This window comes from Molothrus aeneus, chromosome 24 (genome assembly GCF_037042795.1).
Source record: "Molothrus aeneus isolate 106 chromosome 24, BPBGC_Maene_1.0, whole genome shotgun sequence".
Classification (NCBI taxonomy): Eukaryota; Metazoa; Chordata; class Aves; order Passeriformes; family Icteridae; genus Molothrus; species Molothrus aeneus.
This window is the reverse complement of record NC_089669.1, coordinates 4,317,241-4,338,630: the sequence shown is the minus strand read 5'-3', so window position 1 is coordinate 4,338,630 and position 21,390 is coordinate 4,317,241. Positions and strand designations below refer to the sequence as shown.

General features: G+C 42.4%; 1 protein-coding gene across 1 annotated transcript; it reads right to left on the bottom strand.

The window, feature by feature from the left end:
- Positions 1-1,746: 1,746 nt before the first annotated feature.
- LOC136566347 (bile acid receptor-like) lies at positions 1,747-10,656 on the bottom strand. The gene is made up of 10 exons (XM_066565451.1): positions 10,566-10,656; positions 8,687-9,043; positions 6,827-6,967; positions 5,254-5,393; positions 5,060-5,167; positions 4,871-4,970; positions 3,668-3,796; positions 3,286-3,405; positions 2,104-2,217; positions 1,747-1,976 (listed from the first exon to the last, which is right to left on the bottom strand). The coding sequence occupies exons 1-10, from the start codon at positions 10,654-10,656 to the stop codon at positions 1,747-1,749; spliced, it is 1,530 nt and encodes a 509-aa protein (XP_066421548.1).
- Between the last annotated feature and the right edge of the window lie 10,734 nt (positions 10,657-21,390).

The following is a 21,390-nucleotide window of genomic DNA, read 5'->3' as shown; positions in this document are numbered from 1 at the left end:
ATTAAAATCATCACCTGGGCATTTGTTAAAACTCTGCACAAACTTAAGAGTTAGTTTCCTAGGGGTAGATTTGTAAAGGGTTATAAAATCCAGAAGAAAAAAAACAATTACAGCTAATGTGAAAATACGATTTTTAATTAATAAATCAACTGCCTGCAATTTTTCAAGTTACCAGTATTGGTAATGGCTTTGGAACTCTCTGGCTTCATACTTCACAGTGGCTTTTCAAACCACTGGTGTTTTGTAGTTTGCTTTATAGGCAAAGGCCAGAGTGGAAGGTTTTGATGGGAAGAATTCATCAGCTGCTGCTTATCTGAGCACAGGTGCATGATAAAGGATTCACGAAGCAAAATGATTTCTTTAAAGTCCAGTAGTTGATATTTATTTTTTTTCTTTACTCCCATGGTAGTTTTAAACACCACATCTGTCTATGTTTTAGTATGAAAATGCCATTTTACAAGGTTTTCAAGTCACAAAAAATAGGATAAATAGTGTAACTCATCTCCTGTCAGAATATCACATTTGAATCTAAACATATTCTGTAAGGAACCTCGACATGAAACAATAATTTTTTTAATTCATATAACTCAGTTTGGTGACAGAACATTTCCACTGCACATTTGGTCTGGTGTAAGCAGGACTTCAAAGCCAGTGCAAGCATCCAAGTGGGGCACTGCTCACTGCTGGATCACCCACATCAAACATGGATTTATCATCAGTGATGTGCAGTTACAACACAGAGCAGATGATCATGAAGATGATTTCCTTCAGTCTTCACAGAGAATAACAGCAGAAGTCTTTGAAATTGAAGTCAAAGATGTTCCTTCCAGCACCAGTCTTGGCAGTCTGCAGAGAAATGACTTCAGCGAATTTCACACACAGACAGAACCATGGAATGGGTTGGGTTGGAAGGGACCTTGAAGCTCATCCAGTGCCACCCCTGCCATGGGCAGGGACACTTTCCATCATCCCAGCTTGCTCCAAGTCTGGTCCAACCTGGCCTTGAACACTTCCCAGGACAGGTCGGGATGTGTGTGCTCGGGTCAGGACTCTGCCCGGGGGCTCCCAGCAGTGTCCCCATGTCCCTGTTGGTGTCCCCCACCCGCTGCAGCCAGGCCGGGGACAGCTGGTGGCACCAGTGACCTGACAGAGCCCCACAGCCCGAGGGCGCACTGGGCTTTGGGTGCGGGCCCTGCCCAGTGCTCAGGGACAGCCACACGAGCCGTTTGAACGGGTTTTTCTTGGTGGGCCTGGAGAAAAGCGGTGACACCAACACTTGATATTGGCACTGACATTGCCACCAGTACCAATACCAACACTAGCACCAACACTGGTACTGACACCAACACTGACACCAGCAGTGACAACTAGCACTGGTACCAACATCAACACCAGCACTGACACTGGCACTGAACACTGCATCCAAACCAATACCGGCACCAGCACCGGTACCGACATCAACACTTGTACCGACAGCAACATCACTGCCACCACCTACACCAGCAGTGACACTGGCACCGACATGGACACCAGCACTGACACCGGCACTGAGCGTGGCACCCAAACCGATGCCAGCACCGGCACTGGTACCAACACTTCTACCAACAGCGACATCACCGCCCACATCGACACCGGCAGCGACACCGGCGCCTCACGGCGGCCGCTGAGGGAGGGCGAAAAGGGCGGGAAACGCCGGCGCGCAGCCCAGGCTGGAAGGGGCGCGCGGGCCGGCGGCGTTGGCGCCGCCTAGTGGAGGTCCCAGAGGTCGCGCAGCGGCGCGGCCAGGCGCGGGTCCCGCGCGCGCAGCGCCCCCGCGTGGGCGTGGCGAAGCGAGCGCAGCTCCGTGAGGCGCCCCAGTAGCCGCGCGAAGCGCTGCGGGTCCCGCGGGTGCTGCAGCTTCGAGTGCTTGTACAGGATCCCCAGCAGCGGCTCCTGCAGCTCCTCCACATGGCGCTTGTCCCTCAGCAGCGGGCGGTCTGCGGGAGAGCGGCGGCACGGAGAGAGCGGTGAGCGGGATGCTTCGGGCGCCGCCGCCCCTGAGGGGACGAATGGGAGCTCCCCAGGGGCGAGTGACAGCTCGTTGTTGTCACCTTCCCAGCTTACCTGAAAAGAACACTGTTGTTGCTACGAGCAGAGCGTACTCGGTCTCGGTCACTTTGAGTTCCCCCATGGTTCTGTAGAAGTAGAATAGGGCGGTGATGAACTCCTCAGTTATGCCTTGAAAATGGATAAAAAACATTTTTTGCTTAAAAAAAACCAAGCCAAACCAAAACCAAACAAAAAAAAAAAAACCCAGCAAAGGTGCAGAATAATGAGGATGTTAGTGCAGAAACAGTTCCAAATCATTGCCTGAAGGGTGTGAGGTGACCCTCCCTGGATCCATCTGGATCGCTGTGTCCGGCTCTGGGCTCCCCAGGACAAGGGACATGGAGCTCCTGGAGCAGACCCTGCTGAGGCTGTGGAGCTCGTGAAGGGACTGGGGCATCTTACAAGGAAATGGTGAATGGTTGGACTCTGTGATCTTAGAGGTCTTTTCCAAGCTAAGTGATTCCATGATTCTGTGAAAGGCTGAGGGAGCTGGGGCTGCTCAGCCTCGAGAGGAGCCCCAGATGAGAGGGGCCCTCATTCCTGGGTGTCCCTGTCTGCAGGGAGAGCAGGGACCAGCAATGGCACCAGAGGAACGGGCAGGAACTGATGCTCAGGAAGCTCCACCTGAACATGAGGAAAAGCTTCTTTCCTGTGAGGGAGCACATTGCCCAGAGAGAGTGTGGAGTCTCCCTGACTGGAGATATTCCAGACCCATCTGGAGATGAGCCGGTGCCATCTGCTCTGGGATGACCCTGCTGGAGCAGGGAGCTGGCACCAGGTGACTGTGATCCCTTCCAACCTCATCCGTTCCATGATTCTGTGAATCTTTAGAGGCTTGGGGCTGTTCTATTGCATGAAATAGTTAACTAACTTTGTGAAAACAATGTTAATTGCTAAAATAATAACAAAAGTTTTATGGTAGTGTGTATTTTTTTGAATGTGTATATTACCCAAGGAGTATAAGCAAGCATAGACACCTCTCCCTGCCATGAGGATGTAATGCCAGTGTGTAATACCTGAGGAGGTAATGCCAGAGCAGCTCAAGGGAGGGGGAGAGGAGAAGGAAAGAGAAAAGAGAGGAAGAAGAGAGGCAAGGAGATGGAACAGTGGCCATAGGGACAGTGTAGCTCAGTGTAAGAAAAGTAGGGCCAGTAAAGCAAAAAATTCACAATGTTTATATTCTGAGACCTCCATTACCTGTGGTAGTAGTAGAAGTTGGCCTCTCTTTATTATGACACATTTCCATGGAATAAATATTGGTTTTATCAAGGTTTTGAACATGACAACACATCCCATGATCAGAAAGTCTGACATGACCTGGAACGAGGCAGATGACAGTTCCCAGTCAAGCTTAAAGCAATCTTAAATATTTGTCTGTATCATTGCTGAAAATGTGTGAATTTTTCCCAGACCCACAAAGGTATAAAATCCTTTTTGGCATCTGGATCCAAGTTCTTTGGTTCCTTTTTTATTGGTCAAGGTCTCTTGTGTTAAATTTGACACAATGTATAATAGGTAATTAATAGCTGCTATCATCCACTCACCCCACAATGATGCAAGTCAAGTATTTCAGACCTACTTTCACTGGTTGATGGCTGGCACTCACTCATTCTTTGGTTGTAAATTTGAGCTGATCTCAAGAACATTGCCTCCACTGTGGACCCTTTCAGCAGAGCAATCTGGTCCTCACTGGCTAAACTCTCAAACCCTGCAGAGAAAGGTGCACGTTCAGGAGCAGGGAAGGCTGGGGCTGCCTTTAAGCCCTAAACATGATGTGAAAAAAATGATTTTTTAAAAGTAAATATCTTTATTGGAAAGGAGGAACCATAGTTAAATGATGCATGTGCCAAAGACTTGGGATCTTTCTTGCTAGTCTGCAGGTTAGACAATTAAAAAGGGAAAAAAAAAAAGAGGGGGAGTTTTCAGTTTAAAAGATTGACAGGAAGATACAAGTAAAAAATCTGGGACTAAGCAAGGGTTATCAAAACATTCTTGCTAATGTCTGATATAGGCCTAACACCTGGTAAATTTGCTGCATTGTTTAGTGACTGTGGATACTCCATCAATTGTTACATTATTTTCTTTTTAGAAATTGTGTTCATCTTTTGACAAGCTCACTGTCTGTACTTGTAATTCAAGAGCAAAGGAACTTCGGTGATTTTTTTTTGTTAAACCTGATCAAAGCAGGATGTGTAACACAAGCAAACAGACAGCTCACCCCTTCCTTCAGCTCTGCCCCACAGATGCTGAATGACATCAAATTCCTGCTTTAGATATGGTGATTGACCTTTGTCAGTGAGTTTTACAAAGAAAAGTTATCACCCTCCCTGTCAAATGTTACTTTGTCAACTTTACACTGAACAGGAGTGAATTTAATTGCATGTTTCCTTGTTCTTTATGAAAGGAAAATATGAATAAGAACACCTGGTTAGTCCCTTCTGTGCTGCCTTTTCCTTTGAAGGAACATCTGGTTTTTTCCTTTGGTGATTATGATAAATTGTAGACTCAACTGGATTTCAGAGAATGTGGTGAGATAGTAATTCCCTCAAGGTGGTATTTTGAGGTCCACATGCTTCCAGAAAATGTCTCTACTCCATGTCAGAAATGGAGAAGAAATCTAATCATAGCAAAGTTTTGAACTGAAAGCTTCTAGCTTGTCCTCATGGCACATTAAAAGTACAAATAATCAGTTTAAAGCCTTTTCTTGAAGCCTTATTTTTCTCTGGTTCATGCCATCAGTTTGATTTGGTTCCTCTAATGTTCCCCAAAGGAAGGAACTCACCTGGGAGTCTTTTTGTGAAATCCACCAACACCTGCACATGCACAACAGCTGTCTCAGACAGGTGGAGGAAACTTTCCTCAGGGCTTGCAGTTTCCTGTAGCTGCAAAAAGAGCATTTGCACATTGGATATAGCCAAAATACACAGCAGCAGGGACTCAGCAATGCAGGCTGGGGGTGCTGGATACCTACAAACTTCTTGGCTTCCTCAAGAGGAATTGTGTATTTTTGGTGTGCTGCTACAATGTGGTCAAGAAGCTGATGTTCTCCTGGAGTAAGTTCCATCTTTTCTGGAATCTGCTAAAAAAATAAACCAGTCGAGTCACAACACCTTGGAGGAAGAATAAGTGATAAAAAGAGATATTTTAAATAGAAAAATATCCCACTTTTCCAGATCTTGTTGTAGATGATACTTGCTTACTATTCAGTCCCTCATCTTCCAGCTTTATGTTGCAAAGGAAACTGCTCTTCTGCTTGAAATTCTTCCTGAGTCGCTTTGACTTGCACTGGACTTCAGTCAGCAAACCTGTGAGGTGTGAAGTGGCCATCAGGGCTTGCATTTTCAATTAATTACAGTCTGAGGTCATCACTTTTATTAGAGGTAACTCCAGTTTGCAGCACAGAAGCTGTCACCTATAATGAACTGTGTTTCCTAGAGAATGTGGCTGGGTCACTTATCAGGTGAGCTGATGTTCAGTGGCCACCAAAGGCCTGAGGGTCTGCAGGCATCTTTGTCCTTGTGGCTCTGTGACACACAGGCATCAGAATTTTTTACCAAAGCCCATCATGCCATTTTTATTTAATTTTTTTCCCTCAAACCCCAAAGCTCCTCTGATCTGCTCATTGCTGTCCCGATAAGACTGGGGATATTTAGCTTATCTTGCTCGTAGTTCCTTTTTTTTCTTGTACTGTCTTTGAACAACAGTTCTCTTAAGGTGAGGCTTCTGCACACCAAGCTGCTACAGGTTCCACCATCCACAAAATTAATTTTCACAGAATCACCAGGTTGGAAGAGACCTTCCAGATCATTGAGTCCAACCCGTTCCCTAACACCCAACTAAACCCTGGCACCCAGTGCCACATCCAGTCTGTTTTAAACACCCCAGGGATGGTGACTCCACCACCTCCCTGGGCAGCCATTCCAGAACTTTATCGCTCTTTGCATGAAAAACTTTTTCCTAATATCCAACCTGTCACAGACATATTTTATGAAAAATCCTTTCGTTAGAATTTTTTCTCCTGAGAAGCTGAGAGGCCTCAGGAACAAAATGCAAACAATGGTTATCTGCTGTGGAATGCAACAGGTGGATCTTTGATTGGAGTCATGTGGTTGTTTTTAATTAATGACCAATCACAGTCCAGCTGTCTCAGACTCTCTGGACAGTCACAAGATTTTATTATCATTCCATTCCTTTCCTTTCAAGCTTTCTGATGAAATCCTTTCCTCTATTCTTTTAGTATGGTTTTAATATATCATTTTCATAAGGTATAGTATAATAGAATATAGTATAGTATAATAGAATATAGTATAGTATAATAGAATATAGTATATATCATAATATAATATATATCATAATATAATATATATCATAATATAATGAATCAGTCTTCTGAAACATAGAGTCAAGATTCTCATCTCTTCCCTTGTCCTGGGACCCCTGCAAACACCAGAACACCAACCTATATTTCCCTTGGTGCAGCTTGAGGCTGTGTGCTCTGGTTCTGTCAGTTCCTGGAGAAAGAGCCCAGCCCCACCTGAGCACAGCCACCTTTCAGAGCTGTAGAGAGTGCTAAAGTCACCCCTGAGTCTCCTTTTCTCCAGTCTAAACAACCCCAGCTTTTTCTACATTTCCCTACAGCCAAACAAAGCTCAGACCAATATCATCAGGAAGAGATTGACTTTGGAGAAGGTTTTATCTGCGGTGATGAGTAAAAAATCCAGCAGGAAGGAGCACTCACACTCTGCCAGCATTCCCACAGCTCTGCACTTCTTGAGGCGGCACTCCTGGCACTTCCTCCTCATGTACATGTCCATCTCGCAGTGCCCGCCGCTCTTGCAGCGGTACACCGCCTTCTTGGTGATGCTGCGCCGGAAGAAGCCTGGCAACGGGCACCAGATGTGAGAAACACGTTTACTTTCTTGGGAAAATGTAAAAAAGATTAATAAAGGACATTAGGAGACAAGGCCAGTGCATAGGCCAGGTGCATCTTGGCACTCAGTTAAGACGACACTGTTACTTTTGGGGATACCCCTTAAACACCTTTTCCATTGCATCAGCCTGTTGCATATTTATAGACTCTTATGTATATCTATAAACTAGTTTCCATTTTTCAGGGACTATTTTATATGGCTTCACTTTGGGTCTGCTTTTTTAGAGTATGTGTGTTTTTTGGCTGTGGTTTTGGCTCTTTCTCTTTATCACATCCAGTTTGGGCCTTGGTCCACACTGTCTTCAGATGGTGAGTGCTGATAGTTGGCAGATCTGTACAGGTGTCTTTCTCTTATGTTCATTGGATGTTATCTTATTCAAGTAGGCATTTTTACACAAGTATATAGCTATTATAATATATATAGTATAAGCTGTGTAATATATAGCTTATTAGCTATATAATATATATAGTATAAGCTTATATTATATTAGCTATATATACTATATAGCTATATATATTATATATAGCTATATATACTATATATATTATATAGCTTATATTAACTATATAATATATATATTATAAGCTTATATTAGCTATATATACTATATAGCTATATATACTATATATATTATATAGCTTATATTAGCTATATAATATATATAGCATAAGCTTATATTATAGCTTATATTAGCTATTTCACTACTATGTCTAAGCTTAATTAACAACAGAAATAAAAACTTTATAGCAAAGTTACTTTAACATAACATAGATAAACTCCATTGTAATATTTGTGAAAAGCCAATTTTATAATATGTATCTATAACAAGGTGATGGCTGGAGCAATCAAAGGAGCTTTATCTCATAAGGATTTAAAAGTGTCCTCCGGGTTTGAATGGTTGGGTTTTTTAAATGGAAAAGTTAGCTTGATTTTAATTCTGCTTTTTAAAAACATAGTTATGTCTGGTTCTTTCTGACTGATATTAATTGACATTTTCCATACATGGAATCATAGAATATGCTGATTTGGAAGGGACCCACGAAGATCACCAAGTCCATCCCCTGGCCCTGCACAGACACCCCAAACCCCACCCTGTGCATCACTGAGAGCAGAGTTCAAACTCTCTGGAGCTCTGGCAGCCTCGGGGCTGTGCCCACTCCCTGGGCAGCCTGGGCAGTGCCAGCACCCTCTGGGGGAAGAAACTTCCCTGAGATCCAACCTAAACTCCCCTGACACAGCTCCAGCCCTTCTCTCAAGTCCTGTGCCTGCTCACAGGGAGCAGAGATCACAGCTGCCCCTCATGACACAGCTCCCATACCTACAAGTTAAAATATGATTAGCAAGTAATTACTACTTGCTTTTATTCAATTATAATCATAAGTGAAATTAATAACAGTGAAACAAATCTCTAAGAAATGTTCATAAGAAAACCAGCACCTGCTTACACTAACATTACTCTAACAAGTCATCAATGCAAACATGAGATGCTTAAAGTGCTCGTATCAAACACAGACTGTAAAAATATTTCCTCAAAGAATGTTATAAAAACGTGAATTTGGAGCGAGTTTGTTAGATAGGGGGTTCATAAGATAAATGAAAAGCCGCTGTGGTAGCACCAGCTCAAATCTTCGTGGAAGGTGGCGCCGAGGCCCCGTGTCCCCGCTCACCTTTGCAGCCCTCGCAGGTCAGCGCGTTGTAGTGATAGCCCGAGGCTTTGTCCCCGCACACCACGCACAGCTCCTCCTGCCCCTTCAGCCTCACCGCCTGGTTCAACCGGGGCCTCTTGAGCCCCTGGAACCCCCCGTCCTCCCCGTGGGGAGCCGGGAAGGGGCCCTTGCTGAGCTCGCAGCTGCTGCCCACGCAGGGCCCGTCGCCGTACGGGGGCTCCAGGCTGTAGGAGCCGTACGGGGCCGGGCCGGGCTGGGGCTGCAGCGCTGGCACCGGCACTGCCGAGTACTGGCAGTACGGGGCAGCCTGGAAATCCGCCTCCTGCAGCTGGTAGTTGATGTGCTCCGGTAGAACATCTGTTCCGAGGGAAACGGAAAGTGCAGTGAAAACCTGGAGAATATCTCAACATCAGCTGCTCCAAAGTTTGAAAATGTGTAGCTATGATATTTTCTGAAAAATCCTTTCCTTAGGATTTTTCCTCCTAAGAAGCTGAGAGGCCTCAGGAACAAAATGTAACCAATGGTTATCTGCTGCTGTGGAATGCAACAGGTGCATCTGGGATTGGGCTCATGTGGTTGTTTCTAATTAATGACCAATCACAGCCCAGCTGGCTCTGACTCTGAGTCACAAACCTTTGTTATTCATTCTTTCTTTTTCTATTCTTAGCCAGCCTTCTGATGAAATCCTTTCTTCTATTCTTTTAGTATAGTTTTTATATAATATATATCATAAAATAATAAATCAAGCCTTCTGAAACATGGAGTCAGATCCTCATCTCTTCCCTCATCCTAAGACCCCTGCAAACACCGTCAAAAAATGTTTTATAGATTTAGTAGCATAAATATTAGAGGAACATGTTTTTAGAGGGGCAATCTGACACATTCTATTTAAATTTGAACCTGTAATGCTCTTAAGTGAAATCTGAAATGTAGCAAAAATGGCTCAGTAACAGTTTGGGCAATATCATGTGGATTAGTGTTAGTAGATAATTGAATATCACTTGCCAACTGATGGCACAGTTGCCTTCAGATCTTACACTTAAGGTTTGTTCTTATTAGTTGTCCACACTACAGTCAAATACGTTCCACAAATGAATTTCTTAATGAATAAAGTGTTTGTTACTGATACATATCTCAGGCATCATTTTGAAAATGTTGCACAAGGGTCTGAGAAAAATTGTGTAGAAATCAGAGAGTACTAAAAATAACTGTGACAGGGGTCCTAAAGTTGAACTTCAGAGGAGTAAAAGGCAGAGACTTTTACATGTGTCTTTACAATTATGGGATTTAGTTTAGTAAAATGTAGGTACAGAAGTACAAAGATAGTTTCTTCCTGCCTTTTTGTCTGTTGAGTTTTAATTTTATCCAGGCTCCCTTAAAAACACACAGCTATACCAAAGAAAGCCTGTGCAACATGCATCATGTTTCATTCTTCCTTTGGGATTATTAAAATCTCTATAAAAACAAATTGGGAAGATTTTTTAAAACAGATTTTTTTTTCCTTTTAGTGGGCTTTGAGTCCTGCCTTTAGTCTTCCAAAATCAAATTAGTTATTGCAATTATAGTTCCATAAGATATAGAAGAGGCATTATCTATTGATAATGTATCTGGAATACTGTAATAAACCCTGTGTCTTCTCCATGCAGGTCCAAGGGAGACAGCACTGGGGATGTTTCTATGGAAAGCTCAGTCAGAATAATCCCATTGTGCTCAAAAATCTGTATGAGCACACAGTCATAGATTTCCATACACTTTCAGTAGGAGCTTGGTAAGAGCTTTCAAGTGCATTAAAGATAAATTAAAATGAATTCAACAAAAAATAATTCCCCCAGGAGTTCATTTTTCTGCATTTCCAGAGTACAAAACTTGCTTTACTCACCGTAGTACTGGATGGGCTCGGGCAGGCCGTACCCGTCAGGGACAGTGACAAAGGTGTTGGCCATGCTCTGCTCCCAGCTGCACTGCTTCATCCACTCTGCTGTGAGAGCAGCCTTTAAACAGCAACCTGGGGAAAGGGGAAAGGAAGAGAAACATCCCATGGGAAAGAATTGCTGGGTAGGTTAGACACAGAGTCAGAAAACTCCAGAATATGGCAGAGTTTTCAGATCACAAGAAAATCAGATGTCTCTGTGAAGTCACATAACACCCTCAACGAGACTACAAAATGTTTGAGTGTTCTGATATTACAAACTCAGGGTAAAATTCTTTCCTAAGTTTCCAAGTTATAGCTAGAAATGTTTTGCTCTGAGTTTTACACAAAACCATGTGGGGGAATTGGACTGGTAAATTCTCTAATTCAGAGAAGGTTAAAAGCAGCTTCACTGGATAGAATAAACTTGCTTTGGGCATGAATTGGAGCATTTGCTCTGGTGTATATGTGGGGCTGTCCTGTTTGTGCACAAAGATGGGCTTTTAATGAGTTTATTTAATTCATGTTTTATCAGAGGTGAAGTAAGGGAAATAGTATGGAAAGACCAGCATAGAATGTCTGTTCTTCATCATGTATGTACTCATTTATGCAGTAAAACTCAACTTTGCCTTGCTTAAGCACTGCCTTAACTACACTTCCTGTGTTCCTTTAACAGTGGAAAGTTTTCAGTGAAGACCAAAATATTGATTTCTATAGGATGTGCTGTCTCTAAAGAGCTTTCCACTGTCCCTTGGTAGTTGAAGGAGCCTGGGCTCCTGGCTGGATTCACTGACATTCCCCATAACAAAGTGCACTGAGAGCTCACAGTGACATGGTGAGAAGAGCTGCTGTTCTTGGAGTTCAGCACTTACCTCATTTTTCAGTAATTTGACTTATAAATTCAAATTTAGACGAGTTCTGAAAATGCCTGCTCTAAAAACTCTTAGAAGAGTTTTAGGGGAAAAAGAAAAGCCTCTGTATGGACAGTGGCATGAGCTGAGTTTGAGTTTATACATCTACAGCAAACCTCTGGTGTTGGTTAGAACTGAGAGCTAACAGAGCAGCCATTAGGGGAGGAAGTAGGAATGTTTTCCTTGCCCCCTTGTCCCTCTGCATGAGTGGGATGTGGGAACAGTTAAACCTTTGCTGGGCCTGATGCCCACTGAGCAAGGGCTGTAAGAGACAATTCGCCCAGGAACCACTCACAAGCTTTCCCTGAGCAGACAGGAAGGATAAAAAAGATGAAAAAGGCATGGAAGGATTTGGAAAATACGCCAAATCCAACTCCTTCAATGGGATTCTCTGCAGAATTTACAGCAAGCTGGGTTTAGAGACCCTCCCTGAGGGAAGGGGTTTGTGCTACACCTGTACCTTGCTGGGCTGAGACAATGAATGAACCACCCCAGGGAATCTGAAGTCCTGACTGGTAAAACACACATCCCTCCCCCCAGACTGCTTGGGGCTGACCACTTTCACTTCGTGTTGTCAGCAGAAGGTGAAAGGATGCAGTGAGGCTGGAATGCTGGGGGTTTGTTATCTCTGCTAGTAAATATTTGTTTGAGAGCAAAATAAGTCACTGAATCATGAGGTCTTATCAGTTAGATCAATTTGGCCTGGGCAAAGTCTACATTTTTTCCCAAAAATGTGTGTTTGCTGAAGAAATGTGTTTCTGAATTCCAGTGGTTTCTTTAAATAAAAGTCATAATTGAATAGTAGATAAAAGAATTACACTGATCCAGTCTAATAAAAGCAGTATATTGGGAGTATGAAGTACCAAATGGAAGTAGATTTTCCTTAGGCAAAGTTTCCTCAGCTTAGGTATTTTATGAGAAAGGATTCAGCCCTTCTTACTGATTTTTATGGCTAATAACAGTAACCAGTTGCACCTCCAAAATTTCCAGCTTAGGCTGAGGCTTTGTAAGCTGAAATTTTAAATTAAAAGAATTAAGAGGATGTTAGAACAGTGGGAATAGTAAATCCAGTTGTTGTCTGAAGAATGCTCTACTGTCTTAGAATGAGACGTACACAAACATAACGAGTTTCATTTTCTGACATTTGAGAATTTAGCATTGACAACCTTGTTCTGATCAAACAAAGCAGTGGGATTTTAAAGCAAAAAAGGAGAAAAAAGAGAAGAGAATAAGATATATAAGGAAGGAACTTCATTTCCTAGGTCAGGCAAGTTTTGATTATTTATGAGTGACTGTGAGAGTTGTTTTTTCCAACCTTTGCCTCCTCCCTGGTGAGTGAGGCAGCAGCAGGGAGGCCTCCTCCAAACTGCAGCAGTTCCTGGGATTCCATGATCCATATGCTGCTCTCCCCAAGGCCCTGTGGCCATCCCAAACCCCTCACACCTCATGGGACACTTCCCCAAACCACACAGACGCTCATTAACCTTATCCAGGCAAGGGAATTCTGCACGTGCCCAGCACGGTGAAGCTCCTGACAGAAGGTACCAGACATGCCCAGGTGTAATGTCCAAAACAGTAACTGGAACAAAGCTGAAGTAAAAATGGAGCAATGGGTTTGGATGCTTGGGGCAGTTGAAGCCATGCCATTCCCAAAACAAAATGTTTTGTGCCCCTTTTTTCTGTGTATTCCCAATATAACCACGTTATATTCTGTTATATTCCCATATAACCATTATGTTCTGTTATATTCCCATATAACCATAATATGTTTGTGCACGAGCGCTTTAAAAGGAAGCAGAAATCTTAATATGTTCCCAGAGAGGATGCAAAAAGGTCTTTAGACTAAAAAGTGGGAACAAAAGATGAATTTTTTAATCATTTATTTTGTAGCATCCCAAGCAGTAACACACTGGGAGCCTTGAGCCCTGAGTCACACAGACTGAGCTAACAGAAAATGCCACCTGTGTAAAGCACACGCTGTTCCTGCTTCTCCTTCTGCTACTGGGCCAAATCCTTTCTCATTTTCACATGTGAAGTCCTGAGCAGGTGAGTGGAATGGTGTTTTTTGGAAAAGGTGACCTACACTCAAGGTGGCTTAAGCACGTTTGAAAATGTTGTGCTTTTGCAGGCTTCATTTTGCCAGTGCTCATCTTCTGAACTACAAACGTTCAGTATAAACCAGAATGTGCTGATTCAAGGGCTTGGTTACCCATCTCATGCAGAAATTTAGTTCTTAGTCCCAGCTGAAAGACTTGACAATTTATCAAAAATGGGATCCACTAAAGAAAAGAAAACAAAAAACCATTGATTGATAAAAGTAAAGTAGAACCATAAATAGAATGTACACGTCCAGACTAGAATCTGAACTGGACATCTATTTATTTCTATTTATGGTGAAAGATGTGGGGTTTATCATTTTTATTGCTATAAAACCCCATATCATAAAGCAACATATCATCAACTTATCAAATTTATTGGGATACAAAACATCCTTCATGGAGCAGAGCTACAGGGAGCCCTTTCAGAGGTCGGTACTGACAGTGCTTGAGCTGCTATCGTAAATATTTTGACAGTTGAGTCACGGGGAAATTTCTTGTTTACAGGGAATTTTAGGAACTCGAGCTGAAGGTCTTCACCATCTATTTAGCACACCTTGGGGCACGTTAGTGGTCACGTAGTGGAACTCAGAGCACGTTTCAGGCTCAGGTTTAATCACTGCACTTTGCTTGCAGCTGGAAGGCAAAGCTTGTATTTTTTTAATTTGTGATAATTTAAACAGAAAACTAAAAAAAAAAAAGTAACTGAGCATAATCAGTGCCAAGTAGGTGTGATGCCAGTTAATCTATTCAATTTCACTCAAGCAATTCAGTAATCACTGCTTAATTACAGAATGATTTTGCAGGGGAAATTTTAGGATCACTTGATTGATCCTGTATGCAGCTTACACACATTATTAAAGATTTTTCTGTTCCTCCTGGTTTAAATGTGCCAAGAAGCTCCCCAAAGCTGCTCTTTGAAGAAATTCCACTTTTCTTCTTATTAAATGTGTTCCTTCCTGGTTGTTATATTCCTTATAATACTCATAATAGGAATTTATTATATTCTTATATGTATATAATTATTATATTCCATATAATAACAATAATAGGAACTTATTATATTCTTTTATATATATACTTGTTATATTCCATATAATAACAATAATAGGAACTTGGCTTATTTCACCAATGGACTGCATTGCAATTATCTCGTAATTTTCCTTTGGAATTGTTATTCCATGAATAATTATTTCAAAAGCATAATTTTTATACATTCTAAAATAAGAGGTTAGAGGTTATTTGAAATTTACATTTTTCTGGGTACTTTTGGGAACGGAAACAGATAAACGACTTTAAAAGTTGTTTTTCTTCACTCTGTGTGTCAAATGAAGTATTGTTGGAACAAACCCTTGGCAGTAGAATACCAGATTTAAAAGTGCATGCTTGCTGGTTTCGTTTAGTCAGATGCTTAAACAGAAAGAAAAAAGGAGGTAAAGAAGAAAAAAGCGCAGCACCTGGAATATTTTCACATGGCAAACTGGTGAAGAGCTTGAGCAGCAATTTCTACCTGAGAGCATGCAGAGAAGGCAGTGAAATACTCACAGTGCTTGCAGGGAGCTCCTCTCCGGGCACAGCTCCTCTCCCAGCCGGTCCCAGCTCTGCTGCAGCTGCAGCCCACAGGCCTTTGCCTTCCCCTATTTATCAGTTTGTGTGCACAGCCCGGGCTCCAGACACTCGGCAGAGCCACGCCGCGGCTCCGAGACACCAACTTCCCACACAGCTCCTCTGGGGTCGGAGCAAGGGCAGCTGCAAACCCACATAAATCACAGCACAACTGGGTCATCAGGGACAGAGGCCATGGGGACCCTCACGTCACTGCTTCCCAGAGCCCTGCCTGCCCAGCACTCACATTCTGCTCTCCTGCTAGAATTCTAAATTCTCCCTTTTTCGTTGCTTCTGAGTGCCTGCCCAGCACTCACATTCTGCTTTCTTGCTAGAATTCTAAATTCTCCCATTTTGGTTGCCTCTGAGTGCCCACCCAGCATTCAGATTCTGCTTTCTTGCTAGAATTCAAGATTCTCCCATTTTGGTTGCTTCTGAGAGCCTACCCAGCATTCAGATTCTGCTCTCCTGCTAGAATTCTAAATTCTCCCATTTTGGTTGCCTCTGAGTGCCCACCCAGCATTCAGATTCTGCTCTCCTGCTAGAATTCAAGATTCTCCCATTTTGGTTGCTTCTGAGTGCCTGCCCAGCACTCACATTCTGCTTTCTTGCTAGAATTCTAAATTCTCCCTTTTTGGTTGCTTCTGAGTGCCCACCCAGCATTCAGATTCTGTTTTCTTGCTAGAATTCTAAATTCTCCCATTTTGGTTGCCTCTGAGTGCCCACCCAGCATTCAGATTCTGCTTTCTTGCTAGAATTCTAAATTCTCCCATTTTGGTTGCTTCACATTGACATCTCGGGGTGCTGATGGAAAATGTTCAATTCCTAAATGGGGAAAATATTGCAGTAGTATTATTTGGAGATTTTTACATGATATAATAATTAAATTTGGAAAGTCTGGATGGGGCCAGGACCTCCAAACACCAAACACTTACCTTGTTCTCTGTGTTCTCATCCAGACACTTCTCTGGCTCACTCTCAATTCATTGGCAACCTCAGTGAACTTCAGTTCACATTGCCATTAACTCAGCAAAATTTCATTCTTAAACCCCCAAATATTTCCTTTATTGGTAACTTCTAATAAAATAATATTGCAATTTGCTGTTTTCACTGTTTCCTAGGTAGATGTGATCTTTTGCATAGGGAATTTTCTTGTTAGGCATCATGTTGTTCCAGTGCTCCCAGCAGGTTGCAGGAGGATCTCACCTGCCTTCTGTGTAACATCAGTTCTCCATTCACCTCAGGAAAAACTGCTTCTGTTGGATACTGCATGGACTTAGATGGGAAAAGGAAAATAGCATTTCCTGTGGGGTGACTTCCAGCAAAGTCACTTAAAATACTCTTTTGGGACAGTAGGTTTTCATGGATAAATGGCCACCACCCTTCAAGGGAGGGACACATTTCTGTTCCATGGGCTCCAGAGAAGAGCTGCCCTAAGGCTGCTTATTTCCATGTGCCATTTATGACTGTCTGTGGAGTGGAATGGTTGAGTCTTTCAAGAACAAACAGCATTGACTAATAAACGTTATTTGAGCATATGATGGGGTTTTCTAAGTTTTCAGATGTCCTGCATTGATCACGTGTGGTGATGGGAAGCTGCAACACAGTGATTATGCAGCAGAAATGAACATAATGATGTTCTAAGCTTAATTATGCTCAGCACTTGTCTTTCTGGTAAAAGCAGCCTCATACAGAAACTTGTCAATTTGTCAAAAAAATTTCAATAGTAAGACTGAAATTTTACAATTGATATAACAAATATTTTTTCCACAGAAGTATCTCTTTCACAATATCCCATTGACTTTTTCATCCAGCCTTTCTCATGAAAGTTTGAAAAACAAGCAGAGATTTGTGAAATACTGTGGTTAGCTTTTAAATGCTACTGACTTTTATTTTTAGCATTTTTTTCTGATAGAAGGCACCTTACTGATAAGCTGTTCAAATTAGCTGTAGGATGTGGATATTTAGAGCCTGTTGACTTCAGGGGACTTAACCCTGAAGCCCAGGTTTTTAAAAAGCATCAAATCTCTGTTCTATTCAGTTTATAAAGCCTGATGGATTCAGAGTAAATTCAGTTTCTAAAATCAGTATATAAATAAGTTTACAAAATAACTATATCAAAGTTGTAGTAGAAATGAATTGCTATATTTAAGTACTAGGCCAAGGTTAATTAACTCCCACACTGTAGTAATGAAGCTTTTGTATAATCATGAAGTGATTCAGACCAGGTGACTGGCTAAATACATACATTTATGTAAATACAGATATTTACATTATTTTAATAAATCACTGCTCCTATTCAAAGCTTAGCATGACAAAAATGGGAGACTTGAGGGCACACTTGAGTAACCTAAAATACTGCTGCAAAGAAGAGGAAAATAAACTCTTTTCCATGCTTGTAAATAATCAAAACCCAGAAAGGTTATTTAGGAGTAAGGAAGATTTAAATTACAAACTAGAGAAAGCAATTACTGTGGTAAAAATAGCACTGGAGCAAGTTCCTTGTACAATCTTCTCCACTGGCTGTTTTGAAGATCAGTTTGGGCAACCGGATTGAACTCAAGAAATGTTTTCTCTGAGTTGCTTTGGTTTGTAAAGAGGACTTTTTGGAAAGGACTTTGGAAAGCTCTCTTCCAGCTCTGTTTTCTGTTATTTTCCTATACATACATCAAGTCTGTAAAACACTGCTGAAGTCTCTGGTCAGTAACATGCCCAGAGCCACTTCAGTGGCAAAGGAAATAATACCAAACTCCAAGCTTGCTTTGCTAGCAGTGAGTAAACAAAGTGTCCCTCATAGATAGGGCCTGAAAGTTGGAGCTGAAGGAGTTCCTGCCATGAGCCAACATCCAGAAGTGGCACTGAAGTGGGGAATAAGGGACACACACATGTTTTCCATAGAAAATGAGCAGCTCTGGTGCCAGCAGCCTGACCTGGGCACTGCTGCAGCACTTGTGCAGCCTCACTGCAAACTGGGAGCTCTGGGCAGCCAAACCCCCGTGGAGATTGGGCAGCTGGGTCTGATGGGTGAGGAAGAGCTTCCCTGGGTCCCTGCCTACTGAGGAAATCTGTGTTCAAGGCCAGCACAGTTCTTTGTTCATCTGGACTGGAGGTTCTGGATGTCCATGACTCACTTGGTAACTGAATAGTTAAAGGAAATCACATCCACTCCAGCTGGATCTTCTCTACATAAATGACCCGTTTGGCTTGATCTGCTATTGGATTGTTTACGTAACTTCAGTAATTAACCACTATCAGGCTCATTAATGAAACATAAACCACCTCTCCTGCTCATTTATAAAGCATTTGTCAAACAAAACTCAAACAAAGGGCAGAATCTCAGCAAAGCAGCAGCCCTCCAAGAGCTACTGAGCCCTGACTGCAAGGCACAGCAGTGACTTTGTTGTTGTTTTTCAGTAGAACTGAAGCAGAAGTGATGGCATTGTCTATTGCTCTTGGCTAACTTCTCCCCAAGCCATCTGAGATCTGTCACATGAGGGCAAGGATGCCTGGACAACTATTTTGGCCATTTCAGTACAAAATACTGATGTTCCAGCTCATTACTGTAAATCATTAAATGATGAAAGCAAGAGTCAAATACTAAATGATTAAAGTCCTCAGAAAACTAATTGCTAATTACAGTAATTGTTGTTCTATGTGAGTTAAAGGTTATATTAAAACAATGATTATTTTATTACAGGATTCGATCTTTCCTGTTGGTAAACTGTTCAGAGCATTATTACAGAAAGCTGAGTATTAACAATACAGATCATGCATCAAAATGATCTGACCTAATCTTTACCTATTTTTGTGTCAGAGAAATAAAATGGTTCAGAGGCATAAAATACACTGGGAGACACATCCATGCCAAAAGTTTTGTGATCCAAGACCTTGGATTTCCTTTCCAATTTATTGAGGAATTCATGAAAAAGGCACAAGTTTTCTGTTTCCCCTCTCTTCTATTACTTATAGATCTTCCAAAGGCTCAGGAATGCTGACGCTGTTGGGATTGCTCTTCATGGGTGTGGATGAACCTCAGTCCTGGGTGAGAAGCAGCATAAAGCCTTGTGAGTACTGATTGTGCCTGTTGGTGTTACCTTGCACAGTGAACAGCTCCCATTTAGCACTGCAGGGAAGATCTTTGGTGTGAGATAATAGAAATACTCTTTGTTTTGCATCAAATGTATCAGACAAATCTTCACGATCAAATTGGGTGAGAAGATGGAAGTTCTTGTTAAATTCTGAAATGCTTTTGTGGGATTAAATCATGAGATAGCAGACCAGAGAGGAAGAACAATTTTGGTCTTTTTAAGACTGATTTTTTTCTTAATCATGAAGTCATTGGATAGTTTCACCTTGCATTTTCTTACATGCTTGTAAGGCCAATCTTGAAGAACTGAACATCATGTCAAATTTCAGTCCAAGAGCCAGACTGCCTTAAACTCACCTGAAAGTCCCAGGATGGCCCACAAAATGTTACTGTTTCTCCTGTTTTTTTCCTAAACTTAATCTGCCGTGCCTGAATGCAGAGTAGATACAATAAGCCCCTCCATTCAACCTTCACAAAGTTTCTGGGTACCCTGACACCTCCCCCTTTCAGTACCCTCTGCCAAATCTGCTTCCCCTTGGCTGGAAGACCAAGATTTGTTAATAAAATGCTCCAGCGAGGCACAAGGTGGAATAAAGCAAAGCTATCAATTAAATTTGATTACAATCCCAAGAGTTGGTCATTCATAGAGAATACTCATAACTACAGGCACTGCAGGACTTTGTAGGTACAGCAAAGGGAAGCCAGGAGCTCATTTCCATAAAGCAGATCTTGACACTGTGTTAAGCATTACAAAATAATTATTGTGGAATGCCTTGCTCAGCATTTTATCAGCAGCGGTCTTGCTGCTGAGACTGAATTAACTGGATGTGTCCATTTATCAATGATAATGTTTTTCCTTTTTTCCAGCCTGGATTCCATCTTGAGGACATTTGTTTTAACAGTAGAAAGAATATTAGACTCATAAGTGTGAGTGCTGTGGTGCAGTGGGTGACTCCTCAAGATTTATCAAAGCAAGATAATTAGGATGAACAATAAGACTGAGTTCCTTGGTAATAACTTTTGTCACAGGACAACTTTGCACTATGCCACGTTAATCCACCTTGAAGTATGGGCTGGGAAAGGCAAGAGGAGGATTCCCTTGGGCTCCTGGCCTGTGAGTCTCTGTGCTAAACTTTTGTTGAAGGCAATACCAGTGAAATTGTGACAGTAGCTGAGAGCTGTCTTAACACTACCACTTAATTTGAACAGCAAGCAGTCAGAAAGTGTTGGGGTGTGTGGTGTGAGAGGGGACTGGTTTGCTTTCTAAACAGCTGTAGCTGTTGGAATAGTTGGGGTTTGAAGGAAGGATTTATGACAATTGTCATGTTCCATTTTTAAAAAGCTCGTGCCCAGCTGCATCACCATGTGAGACTTGTGCTTTCAGACACTCAGCCACAATGTTTCTACCTGTGCTGACTGCACTTAAAATTAATATAACTTTACTGAAAATCCAAGAAGTATCCTAGAAATTTGCCCTTTATTCTTTTCTCTATTTCCAATATCTAGATGTCACTCCATCTGTCACAGATCTTTCCATTTGATACCGGTCTGTTCACAGAATCCCAGGATGGTTTGGGTGTGAAGGGACCTTAAATATCATCTTGTTCCACCCCCAGCCATGGGCAGAGACCTTTCACTGTCCCAGGTTGCTCCAAGCCCTGTCCAGCCTGGCCTTGGACACTTCCAGGGATGCAGGGGCAGCCCCAGCTGCTCTGGGCACCTGTGCCAGGGCCTGCCCACCCTCACAGGGAGGAATTCCTTCCATATATATCACTTGAATTTCTGCTCTTTCAGCCTGAACCCATTTTCCCTTGCCCTGTCCCTGCAGTTCCTGATGAGGGGTCCCTCTCCAGCTTCCCTGCAGCCCCTTCAAACCCTGGAAAGGGCTGTGGGGTCTCCACACAACTTTCTCTTCTCCAGGCTGAACAGCCCGAGCTCTCTCAGCCTGTAACCACAGGGGAGGTGCTCCTGTGCTCTGAGAAATTGTATTCACTTTTTGTCCATCTAGATTTCTTTTCTTTGTGATTTTCTTACTGTTAGCAAGAGTCTGCTCAGCTGTACTCAGAACTGTTTTTATCCCACCACAGAAATACTGT